Source organism: Aplidium turbinatum, chromosome 10 (assembly GCF_918807975.1).
Source record: "Aplidium turbinatum chromosome 10, kaAplTurb1.1, whole genome shotgun sequence".
Taxonomy (NCBI): Eukaryota; Metazoa; Chordata; class Ascidiacea; order Aplousobranchia; family Polyclinidae; genus Aplidium; species Aplidium turbinatum.
In genome coordinates, this window is record NC_137481.1 from 18,646,430 (window position 1) to 18,659,974 (window position 13,545).

A 13,545-nucleotide genomic window follows, 5' to 3' on the forward strand; every position below is an offset into this window, starting at 1 on the left:
ACAGTAGCAAATTTCCCACTGACATTGATTTTGTATGGAAATGGATTGACATTTTTCTGTTTGAGTTGATTTGATTGCCGTTTTATTCTAATTTTCGTCCTGAATACAAATCATATGCTAAAACCTTGCAGTATGGTGCGCAACGACAACTCTAGTTAACAAAACGTTACAAATATTTATTCTATTCACTACGATCTTTGGTTGCCGGTCCGCGAACATTTTTTAAAAATTATGCCGGTTCCCCACTGTTAAAAGGTTAAGAACCCCTGATCTAGGAGATATCCTGAGAGACAGTGACAGTACAAGATTGTAGCCTTTTCAATTTATCCTTGTTATCAACTTCCTTTATCAGAGCTTGCACAATTATCATACAAGTCTACTTTTCCTGCTTCAGTAAATTTATTCTCTTGTTGTAAGTATAATATAAACTATAGTACATAGCGAACATAGTATTTTGTCTCACTAAATATTGAATTGATGACATCAAAACATATAGCATCTCAGAGAAAGCAGTCAAAAATTAAAACTAAGGTTCCATCTTACCTGTTTCATAGCAACCATACCAATTTTAGCAGAATTTTTTCTCACATTTTCTAAAAAGTCCTTTAACTTGGACATTGACGCTTCTTTAATCTGCTCACGAATTTTTGGAATATTATCAAGCATGATTTCACAAAATCTATATGAATATATATGAGGGAGGTAAGTATGTTCAAGTTGCTCCAGAGTCTTTAGGGCAGAATAATACCTAAAAATAAAGACAAGTAATCACAAATGCATGGAATAAAAAGGTCCAATCTTTTATATATATATATTGTTTTTGCTGACACATACCTCTCTTTATTCTTTAAAATTCTCGTAAACTTTATTGTAAGCAGCCTGGTTTATCACAAGTCTGTTTTTTAGAGAGAAATCGATATCAAGTATAATATATTAGAAATAGCTTTACAGATCAAAATGTAGTGTTAGGCATTGATTGAAAACTATGAAATAGTTTATAAAAAGTCATGTTATAGATATTTTTGCATTCAGCTTTATAACTTCATCTTCAAGAATCAAGATCCATTATTACCTCCCCGTCTTCATCTGCTCGCACATTTTAGCGTACATTTGCAAGACAGGTAAACACACGGAGAGTTTTTCAATGGCAGAGGCGACATTGCATTGCTGCAGTTGGCACTGAATCAAATCATCGCTTTTACGAGCAACTTCTTTACCCGATTCTTGAAGTTCTTTGTTAATCAGTAAGGTCTGCATCTGAAGTTTATTTAAAGTAATATATTACCAACTATTACCAAACAAGCATGAAGCCATGCTATCACATCACTGACATTTATCAAGCATCTTTGTCTTTTTACCACTGCTGTTCGTAAAAAAAATTTAAAAGAAAATACTTCTCTTGAATAAAAGCTACTAATTTGCATTCCATGTAATAAAGTAGCAATATTAACATTTCCCATTCAGAAACAAAATTTAACCATAAAATCTAAACTTGATGAATGATTTATTGTTTAAAATAATTAGCCACAAAATAAATTAAAGAATGTACTTTTAACTTTTCAGCACGACTTCGAACATTTATAAGTTCGGTGATTGATTCAATAAATCCTTGATAGTGAAAGTTGCACATTTTCTCAATATCTCGATCATGTTGTTTGATTCGACAATCCAATCTCTCAAGAAATTTTTCATGATCATTTCCTTCATACACAGCTCTGTAAATTGATAAAATAACTTACAAATAGAGAGTGCCGTAAATTTATTTAAACAAACTAATTATATGTGTAAAATGCAACACCTGGTATTATAAGATGCCACATTTTAAAAGCCGATAGTTTAAAAATAGAGAACAGCTACTAAAAATTAGGAAAACGGAACAGTATATATGTATTTACATTACCATAAAATGCCTCATGGAGCAGGGTTGGTTGATTTAAATCAAATGATTTAAATCATTGATTTACAGGCCTCGAAATTCACGGCGGACACGGCGGTCATGTCCGCCGTCACAGCATGTGATGTCCGCGGGAAGTACCATCTAGATCGGTCATATTTGTCCGCCGAGAAATAGAGATACAAATCGTCATTGCATAGCACGAACAATTGTTGCGACTTGCGAATATTTCCCGCGGATGCTAGCGCGCATCTAGAAAATGTGAATACTGTATCCCTTAGCTTCCATTCAAGCAGGAAAAGTTTCGATTTTTACGTTGCTTTAACGATTGGTGACATTGAATCAACGTAACAAAGGTGAATTCTTCGCTAAGAACCGATGGGAGTTACCGGTACTTTTACACTAATCACGCGCAACTTAATTCAAGTCTTACGTCACAATGTCTGGATTTGATCTCCGAGTAATATTGATAAGGCAAGGTTGGTTACGAAATTAGATTAAAATACGAGTAGGCTATTACAGCAAGATCCAACAAAATTTGTTAAGTTTAATAGTAGCTTTAGTGTAGAAGTTTTCCGACTCGTGCCCAGAGCATTGTGACGCAAGAAGCCACACGACCTCGTTCGGTGGAAGTTAATCAGTTATGCGGCGTAAGCTACACGGCGCTTCGGCTCTTCAAGCGCACGTCGTTGGTCTAATGAAAGCTTTTCAGAGTCAGTGACTTTGCTGAAATTTTAAAAAGCCTTCTAAACCGTAGCTATAGTTCTCAAATGGCGAAGAATTATCAAGATAAGGTGATTAAGCATGACGATCGACGCTAAAACTGGTGTGTCCGCCGTGAGACTTAATTTGTCCGCCGAGATAGCTGCTCAGACCGGACACGTTTGTCCGCCGTCAACAAAAACGAATTTCGAGGCCTGGATTTAAATCATGATTTAAATCAAACAATAAAAATCAAAAAAATCAATTAAAAAAATCAAATGATTTTTTATTTGCTAAAATAAAAATAAATACATCAACAAACGTTTCACTGCTTCTCTGTAATACAAAAGTTATATTTTAATACGTAACGCTATAGGCTATGCATGTTTTGAAAGGCAACTTAGTTTACTTGGCAGTTCATAAACAGTGTTGTTCACTAAACATAGTTTTTGAGCGAGTTTTTTCCACTTTTGGTCTGGTTCAATCAGAAGTTTGAAATCGATTGGGCACTGCAAAAGCTGGCGAGCTTGTATTTATGTACAAACTTCTCAATGCAAAATAAACGGCAATTTTTGTGTCATCTGAACTTTTATTGTTTTGATATGGTACGTCGGTAACATAATTATATTACACAGTTAAACTTTCTTGGCAAAAAGTCTGGTTGTAGGCTATGCATCAGTTGAGCAAAAAAGCAAAGTGATGTGTGCTCAAACGTAAAGAAAGATCTTAGTGTAGTGAGATGATAGTCTGAGACGTACCTCAATCTCGATAATTTTATGCACATTATGATTTAGTATAAAGCAACATATCACACCTACTTAAAAATATGTGCAATAGACAGGCTAGCCTACAATATGATAATAAAAATGATTAAACACTTGCAAAGCAAAGCCTTTCAATCAATCAAGGGGTTAAAAATAATTCTGCTATCTTACTAAAATGATCTCTTCCCCCAAGTAGACTCGACGCTTTTTTTATATAAAAAAAATCAAAAAAATCTGATTTAAATCAAAAAAATCCGATTTAAATCAAAAAAATCTGATTTTTTTGATTTTTTTAAAAAAATCATGATTTTTTCCAACCCTGTCATGGAGACTGTACTATCTTACACTAACTAAATAGACCACAAAGTCTCTATTTCCTATAAGATTAAAGCATGGCTGCTGTTCAGTAGCCTTGTAGTGCCAGGAAGATTGAAAGTCTGGGGAACATGGGGTGGTAAAAGGATAGACCTAAACCCTCAAACGCATACCGGTACACGATTATTGGCGTCGATTTATTACTAAAGTAAGCCAATTCCGGGGGGGGGGGGGGGGAATTTCCAGCTAATTCTGAAAGCATTTTCTAAAAGTTGCTTATTTTCAGCCTAAATGATTATAATGCACATTTGTGAACCGCATGTCAGTCTGTCGCGATTGCCGTGCAAAAGTCTGCATATTATTTAATTTGATTGTAATTGCGTGACGTTGACCAAATGCTCCAGAAGATACACAGCCTTCTAATTTGGCGCAAGGCAATTGCCGAGTTAATAGGTAAATGCTGAAGTAGCCTAATCGTACAAAATATGAATTGCGTCGGCAAGAAAAGTGCCAATGCAAATTTCAAACATGTTAATTACGAAAACCGAGTTAGCAAATCAACTCTTTTTACATTGATTCAACGAATCAACGTCTGTAAACGTTGAATCAATGTACTCATAATGTGTGAGAATTCAATCAAAAATCATAAAAGAAAACATGTTCAATGGTCTTGATTACAAATATAAATATTGCGGTACTGACGTTCTCAACATTTGCTTCTTCAATTTTAGTGCCAAAATTGTCGCACAATTAATAAATACTTACACATGCAAGTTAGGCTACTGTTAAACGATGAAGATTGAATATTACCGCTGTTCATGGGCGGAATGGCCCGTTTCGGTGAGTCCGATCCCTTAACGGGGGATTTTTTCAATTTTTTTTTTAAATTATCGGGTACCGTAGCCTAATTATCATTGCCGTTTTAGGGTTAGGGATTTGGGGTTAGGGGTTAGAGGTTAAGAACTCATTGAATCGGACTCACCGAATAGTAGCAGACCCGTTCATGGGCGTGGTACCGCTTTAAACTTTTCAAGCGTTTTTACTTTTTTTACATTTTCTTGTGTGTTTTTGTAAATTGTTGTGTGTGATCAGTTGTCTGCATTAACGACGACAATTGCCACTATTATTACCCAGCCAACCTTATACCATTGTTTCATGTGGCCGCTAAGGTTTTAAACCAAGGGGCCTGACATATTTTGTACCCTGTGTCTCAAACCAAAGGGGGCGCCACCCCCTACATAATCGACGCCTATGTGAACAATAGCCTATGACAAATAAGCAACAAAGTTTACTCGTACAAGTTTTTTAAATTATGATACAGCATAGGCTATCACTTAATCTGACACAAGTGTATTTACTACGTCATAGGGTATAATATTGAACATAACGTTCAATGAACAGCAATAATGCTCAAGTACAATCTTAAATTTGAAGTTACAGCGTGCAAGATGTGATAAACATTGGTCTGTATGGAGTTTGGTAAACTGTTTTTACAGATTATAGTGACATTAACTCTAGGCCTATACTATAAATTCATGACCATTCAGCAATCAGCATACCTTAAAGAAGCACCAATAAAGGCAGTGTCGGTTGTTTCTATTTCATTTAAAATACGGTCATGCTCACGATCAGTTTTTGTCTCTTGCTCAGTCAGAGATTCAGATACTTTTCTATTGTTAATATCAAGGTCCATACTCAATTATATTGCTAGATTTGAATCAGTGATCATAAAGCTTGTTACGATATCAATCGGTTTTCAATTAGTACAGCAGTATTTGATGAAGATTAAGTCATCGTGACTGAACAAAACCACTAGAATGATTCCAATACCAAGTTTCAGAAAGCATTAGATTTTGCATGAATGCCTAAACATGCCTCCCTTGAAATAATGTAATTGCAGTTTTATGTACCATCAACAATATGGAATATATAAACCATCTACTAAGATCATATTACTCCAAGCTTCATTACCAAGATCCATTCATTCTTCTAAAAGTGCAACTCAAAGCATGTCTACTTTTGGATAAGTTTAATTGAATGTATTATAGCCTATAAATATTTAATGTTTACACTTGATAGCTTCTACTATGCTTGGTTGGAAAAATATCTTAAAATATGCACAATCAAACTGTCTTATCAACTTTACAGACATGTGAAAATTTTTTTAAAGGCAACTTTTATCTGATTTTACAGAAAGTACGGAATAATAATACTGTCTGTAGTCTGTGTATTCTATCATAACTACTTTGAAATAAATTTGTTCTATTGGATGCAACCTAGTTCGTACCTTGAACAGTTCGTACCCTCGGTTCGTACCCTGAAAAGATCAAGAGAAAAAATTTAAAAAAGCTGAAGTCGCTGATTGCAGTTTCCGCAAACATTTTAAAATTTCCCCCTGAAAAGCTCGAGAAAAAGATAGCACAAAGCCAAAGTCGCTGATCGCAGTTTTCGCTAACCCTAACGCTAACCCTCGCTGATCGCAGTTTTCGCAAACATTTTTCTGCACTTTCTGCTAACTCCAACTCTAACCATAGACTAATCTATGATCTAACCCTAACCCTTGCTGATCGCAGTTTCCGCAAACATTTTTCCGTAGTTTCCGCTACCCCTCACCCTAACCTTAGAGTAATCTATGCTCTAACCCTAACCCTCGCTGATCGCAGTTTCCACAAACATTTTCCGCAGTTTCCGCTAACCTTTACCCTAACTCTAACCATAGAGTAATCTATGCTTTAACCCTAACCCTCGTTGATCGCAGTTTCACTAAACATTTTTCCGCAGTTTCCACTAACCGCAGTTTCCGTTTACTCTAACCATCGAGTACCTACAGTATGCTCTCTAACCCTAACCCTCGTTGATCGCAGTTTTCGCAAATATTTTTCCACAGTTTCCGCCAACCCTAACCCTCGAGTTATTTGCAAAAACTCCAATCAGCGACTTTGGCTTTTTTAATTTTTTCTCTTTTTAGGGTACGAACTGAGGGTTCAAACTGTTCAGGGTACGAACTAGGTTGCACCCGCTCTATTCCTCGTACTGTAGACTAACTTACTTAAATATGGAAAGGTATTTTCACTTAACCAGCATTTTAAACTTCTGAAATTTATTGTTATGTGTAGCCTACGATAGCTCATATTTTGATGAAAAATAACTTTATTTTTTTACCACCAACTACTACTACCGGTATTATACGATACGGTACCGTACTGAGATGACATACTGCTTATTGAATCTGTCTTATTGTCAACCAGAAATGTAACGTTTAGGCTATTCGAAAATTGACTGATTGTAACCTAAAACTAGACTGCAATCTAACTAAATTTAGGAAAAGAGTGTAACAAAAGTAAACACAAGGGCAGGGCTAATCTAAACAAAACACAGAGTTGCCAACCTGTCATCACCAAAAAAAGCCAGACCTAGTCACAAAAAGTCAGAAGAAGATACCTGAAAAAGCCATAAAAAAGCCAAGTAGTATTCATTAAACATAGGTACACATATAAAAAGTGCACAACCATATAGTGTCCCACCGAACTTTAACTTCAGCGACAACGGAGAAAGATAGTTAATGAAAAGACAAGCAACTAGAGATTGACGCTGACTGAATTTTTTTTTTAATAAAAATCGAAAAAGAAAAAATTAAGCCAAAAAAAGCCAAAATTATGTTGGATTTTTATTAATTTGACAAATTAAAAATTGATGAAACATGAAAAAAGTCAGAGAAAGCCTTTTTTTGTGGCTTTTTTTTTATTTAAAAGAAAATAAGCCTAGGGAGTTGAAAAACAGCCAGATTCTCAAAATCTGGCTTCAAAAAAGCCAAATTGGCAACTCTGACAGAATAACCAAAATATTGGTAGCCACTTTAACAAGTCGAAATTCTGCCACTGAAATTGACTAGAATGAAACCGCCAACCAATCATAAGCCACGGTTTAAGTGACGTGAAAATGGCGAAAAGAAGATGATAGAAAGCAAATTAAATGATGGATTTTTTGTCAGCTGGTTGGCTTAGGGGTTAGGGTTAAGGCTAGAAAGTAGTCATTTCATTGACGCGGGTTCGATTCTCACCACTGCTATTGCTCTTTTTCTTCTGTAATTACCAAATAAAGTTCAAAACAAGCATTAACTCTCTGGATGAGTGCTAGAAGGGTCACAATTGGACGGTAGCCTCTTATAACATGTTCTGATTGGTTGGCGGTTGCATTGTAGTCATTCGCGGTGGCAGAATTTCGACTTGTTAAAGTGGCTACCCAAAATATTATCGGACAAATTTCTAGTTATGACTCGAGTTTGACGCTTTACATTCTGACAGATGAAGGCTATTTCATGTAACTTCATAACTCACGCTCCGACCGGCTTTGCTGTCTGGAAAAATAAGCTAATTTTAGCAAAGACTAGTAGCAACATTACAACTAACTAAAAAAACAAATAAAAAAGTCAATCCTGCAAAACGGATTTGCCTGCGCATTTGCACTCATCTGGAATAATCAACTCCTTTCTTTTTCTTTAAAAATTATGCACTGTTGGTGGTGTTCATAATCCTTCACTTATAGCAAGTTAACAACGTCGCGTAATGTGGTAGCCTACAAGCCAGCTCTTTTTCGCATTGCTATGAAGTTATAAACAACAGTGACGTGCATACTTTTATAGACTTCTCACACAATTTCTCGCTTTCTCTAGACTTCGAGCAATAACTGTGTCCAATCTTTAGCCTACAATGTTTTCGGCACAAAAGACTTCATTGCATCAAAAATTATTGAATTGAACCTATTAATCAATGGTTTATTTGTCTTAACAAGAACATAGTACTTGTTTGAAATATGCAAGTAATATACACATCACACAATGCAAAAGCGAACGAGGCGACCATAGGCTATACGGTCTAGGCCTACTAGTCAATTGCCACCCTACAGAAATGAAGAGTTTGCCATTATAAAAAACCAATGTTACACAAAGACACAACGTTTCCGCGTTTCAAAATACACGAAAATATGTTTAGGATAAGAATATAACGTATAGGCTACCGGTAGGCTACACAAAATTCCAAGAAACAAGCAGAGATTACTCAAGTTTCAGACTAAACCTTTTCACTTGCATATGAAACTGACAAGTTAATTTCCATGTCATAGGGGATCATTCACAATGCGCTATAGCTTTGTAACGCCAACGTTTTGATCTCTTTTTTTTAAACAGTTAAATGATAGTTTTTTCAAACTGCTTGGAACTTTTGACCAGACCGTTGGTCCCAATAGCCTACCTAGGCTACATGGATTTTTTGCCAAATTCTGTGTTTGATCTATTTATAAAATAGTTAGGCCTACTGCTTGTTCGATATCTTGTGTTATGCTGAAGAATGGATAAAGCATTTTTGAATAAATCACAATACGTGGAGGGATACTGATTCATATTAACTTTGTAGGCAACATATGTTTTTATTTCAATGTCAAAATGTTTGTTTTGTAAAATGAAGAATTTGTGTAAACCGTAATAATTTTGTTTTGTGATTATTCTTATAACTTTTTGTAATTTTATTAATAGATCCAATACACTGTCACAAGCACAGCCCGTTCCCCAACTTGATATACAATATTGCAAGTGGCAGTAAAACAAAGCGTGATACGCATTTTTTAAAGTGTTTCTTAATTTCTTAGCAACGCCCATGAACCTTTTGCTATGTTTTTGCAAATTTTATCTATGTGATATTTCCATGTTAATTTATTACCTATGTAAACACCAAGATATTTTACTCTATCTACGGCATGAACACTGAACAGTGCTTAAAAAGGCAATAAACAACCAAAGTCTGATCAGGGTTGTAGCACAGAGAGGCACTTACAGGCTTAGACTGTGTCAAAATTAGTCAAAATTTATCAGTTTTCAGCGCTTTTTTAAAACAGAAAAGCGGAATAAGCTACATCAAAAACCAATGCCAATCTGGTAATACAAATGCCACTTTGCCATTTTACATACCGGTACAAATGCCATTTTAGGGTTCAGCGACCTCAATTTCGTTTAAACTCTCGGCACCAAAATGTGTGTTGATCAGAGTTGTTTTTAATTTTTTGGATGTAGGCCTAGGTAGGGACGGTACATTACGGGACGCGCAACTCCGTTGTTTCTTCAACATTAGAAGGGTCAATTGCCAATTTGACATTTTTTTTACACTTTACGGCTGGTTTGCTTTCAACTAAAAACCTTAAATTACTTTAAAACCAACTTCACTCTTCTTATAGGCTATAACCCATAAAAAGGAAAATATTTTGTAAATTACAAAAAAACGTAACCCTTCTCGTGTTGCGTGTTGGATAAGCCAAAAGCGGATGAAGTTTCGCATCCCTATGATCTACAATCCCTAGCCTAGGTGAGCTGATTCTTATAACTTTAAAAAAGCCTGTAAGAAAAAAACTATTCAAAAGATTAGCCTATGTAATAGTTCATGAGTTTACCTCAACACAGGCCCTAAAAAGAATCCGCTTTCGATTTCTTGGATTATCATGTCGTGAATGTATTCTTTGGTATCAATGTCAGCTTTGCCAAATTCAATTGCCAAATTCAGACGAGGCACATGTTCAATCTGGTGAATTTGGTAATTGTTTCGAATTTCTTTCACTATTTCTGCATCACAAAGAAAGTTTCCTTCGGTGTGTAGTCCGCTTACAGAGCCCGTATTATTTAGATCATAACCTACTCAGTAGGCTACTCATAGATAGCCTAACAAGTAAACCTGAGCATTGCAAAACCCTTTAAAAGTTCTAAGTAGGATAGGTCTACTGAAGTGAATAGTTAGATATATTATATTATAACCTAGGCTACTTTTGAACACTTATTCCAAAACAGAGCAGTAAGTTTTATTTTGCTACTTTCAGCTATGGATTGATTTGATTTGTATCCTCGGACTGGGAAAGCTTTTTTGAGAACTTAATCCTGACAGTATCCGACCGGCAAATTTTTTTTCCCACAAACTTTTTGCTACTTCGCATAGAGTTTGTATTTATACCGTGTGAATGCAAAAATTTTTTGTTGGCGCGTTTGGTTCAGTGATTTCGTCTTTTGCTTTATAATCATGAGGACATCGGTTAGACGCCCATCGAAGTCTTTTTTTTTCTTTAGGCCTACATTAACTTTTGCGGTGCACAAAAGCTTTTCAAAAAAAGTACGGTTAGGGCTAATAGGTTAGGGTTAATTCTTAATCAATTCGGAAAATCTTAATGTTAGACTAGTGACCAAAATCAATTTCATTTCTCAACTTTTTTAAATTTGATTAGACTAGGTGTGTCTCCAGGCTACGTATTTTTTCAAGTTCAATGTTTAGATTTGAACCTGGAGGGCGAAAATCGGCTGCAGTGAGGGCGAAAATCGGTAAAAACAGTTTCGCGCGCCGTGCGGTAACCAATAGGCTAATTGCTACACTTACAAAAATATGCAAATGAGACAGAAAGTTCGTGGGAAAAATAATTCTGCGGCCGGTCACCGAGATTGACATGGTAGAACTTGCGATAGTTGTTGAAGTGTTGTTTCTGGGGAATGATTATTCTTTAGATTTTGGTGAGGATTTTAGGTTGCCAAGATACAGTGACGATCGTTGAGGGAAAGCAAGGAAAGCAGTGCTTACCTGAGCGAAAACTATGCAAAATATAATGACTGAATTCTAGGTTTAACTTCTTATTATTTTTATTACATCTATTTTAACTTGAAAATTACTGTATTCGTGACTAGAATTACTCGTAACGCTTGTGAGTAGTCTAAGTCCTCACCAAACCGCATGTCTTGCCTATGAATGCCAATTAACGCAAACGGTTCTGTCAGAAACAATCACTGAGGCTCCAGGGAAGCAACTATCAAACTTGCTTTCCCCAGATTCAAAAATGTCAAAAAACGCCTTCGTTTTATCCAATCCTCACTCGTTTTGCAAAACGTCACCGGCTGCTTAGCCAATCAGATGTGTTATGGTGAGACTTGCTTTCCCAGTGACGTCAATGCGAACATTCGCTAGAGCGGCTAGACGAACTCGTCAGAATGGTCTCTCGTCACGGTACACAGCACAGCATCATAATGCCGAAATAATTGTTGCTGTTTTTTTATGTCTCCTCGCCATGTACTTTAGCCTACTAGCTTTCATAGTCATGCCTTTGCCCTTTTTACAGCGTTGATATAAAGTTACTTCGCCAATGAACGTTCAGGTGCGGATGCAATATTTAGTTCGTTAAGCTTCTATACGCAGGAGGCAAACTTATCCAGCTTTTTGTACAAATTGCTTGCGGTTGTAATGTTTAGGCCTAAGTGTTAGTTTTTGTAGTGTAGGCCTAACTGAATATCTGAGAATGAACATTCATGACGAATTAAATATTTAGACAACTATTATTCCATGTCTAACACTGGATTTTGGTCCTGCAACGTTAAAATCAAGATTGTTCATGACTTCTAAACATTAAATGGATGTATGATCACGACATAGGCGAAGCACAATTTGACAGATTTTTATTTTTGATTTGTTTTGGAAATGCTCTCAGAGCGCACCAAATTGGAAGTGTTTTTCAAAAATTTCTGGGGGAGGCCCCCCAGACCCCCCGCTGGAAGTGTTGCCTTCGGCAACACACCTTCGGGCTTCGCCCGACGGTTACGCCCTTCGTGCCTACTACCTTGCTGCAGCATATTTCCAAGTTGCTTTCCCAACGGTTTAAGCCACCGAACGTCACTGCCAAGATAATACTCTTGCCCTCAATTGGAAATTGATATAAACAAATTGCATTGAAATTAACCACCAGTAAATGATTCTACTGTAAGTTATAGTAGGATATTTCCTAAAATTTCAAATTACTGTAATAAAATATGCTTATAAAAACATGTTGGGACTAAGCTAGCATCGAATGAAAATGAATGGGCATGCTTTCTTTAAGGCTGAATAGTGTCATACCTGAGTAGTTCAGTTCGTCAGTTTCTTCCTTGGGCATTTCCACAGGAGAAGAAAGGGTAGGAACTATTTCAGTGTGTTGAGGGTTTACCCGTTTAGATTTTTTTCTGTCGTTTGACGTTTTCTTTAGATTAGGAGTGCTGATCCCACGCGGTAAAAATTTGGAACGCTTAGACGGAGAGTATGTCAATGATTGTTTATCAGACGACATCTCATCAGCAATGACTTTTTTCTCCAAAGTGGGGGTCTAAATTATTATACAACATTTTTTGTCTAAACGTACAGCAAAATATGATAACTTTCCAGACAGAAAAATCCAGTTCGACGTTGAATCAATGTAGAAATGATGGATTTTTCTGTCTAGATATAATGTATAAAATATAAAACTTAGGCCTATAGCCTACTGCTATTTATCATTCTATTGGAGTAGGCTAGATAAGTCATTTATTTATTTATTGCTAGCCAATTTTTTTTTCACGATTTAAAAAATACAAATAGTCTTTAATTTTGTAGCAGTAACCTCTTCCCGAATCAGAATCAATGATCAGAAATGTTGATTGCTTATCGAAACTTTCGATTCGACTGTTACCACAAGGGTTGTGGTCGTTCTGCAACTTTTATGCCATTCTACGACTAGGCTATGTTTCATAAGTGTCACCTTGCTTTTTCCAAAGAATAACTTTTCTTTTACGCCATCAACTTCAACTGAAGATGCTGTAGTTTCTGTAATTAGTTTTAATTATTTCTTCGCTCTGTAGGTTATCGCACATTTCACAGAGATATTGTCACAAAGCATTACAACTAGTTGTGTAAGAAGCTTAATAATCAACAAAAAGTTCATAGTTTGCTGGTACGAACTTGCGAAAAAGGTTTCTTTCCAGAACCTTCAATTCAACTCGTATTATAGGACTAACACACACAGTCAAAACAAAGTGCAGTATGGTCTAGCTACGTTAAAGTAGGTGTT

At 36.0% G+C, this 13,545-nt stretch overlaps 1 protein-coding gene across 2 annotated transcripts in view; it reads right to left on the reverse strand.

Moving 5' to 3' along the window:
• LOC145777947 (exocyst complex component 6B-like) overlaps positions 1–13,545 on the reverse strand; it is a 33,075-nt gene that overhangs the window by 19,191 nt on the left and 339 nt on the right. Inside the window, exons 2-7 of one of the 2 annotated variants that reach the window (XM_082589311.1) lie at positions 13,237–13,301; positions 12,582–12,825; positions 10,114–10,282; positions 1,550–1,715; positions 1,073–1,257; positions 544–748 (exon numbers count right to left, since the gene is read on the reverse strand). In XM_082589311.1, coding sequence (XP_082445437.1) covers positions 544–748; positions 1,073–1,257; positions 1,550–1,715; positions 10,114–10,282; positions 12,582–12,825; positions 13,237–13,301 — 1,034 coding nt within the window. Of the gene's footprint in view, positions 1–543; positions 749–1,072; positions 1,258–1,549; positions 1,716–5,234; positions 5,483–10,113; positions 10,283–12,581; positions 12,826–13,236; positions 13,302–13,545 lie in introns of those variants that run through there. The other variant, XM_082589312.1, reaches the window with a different exon arrangement.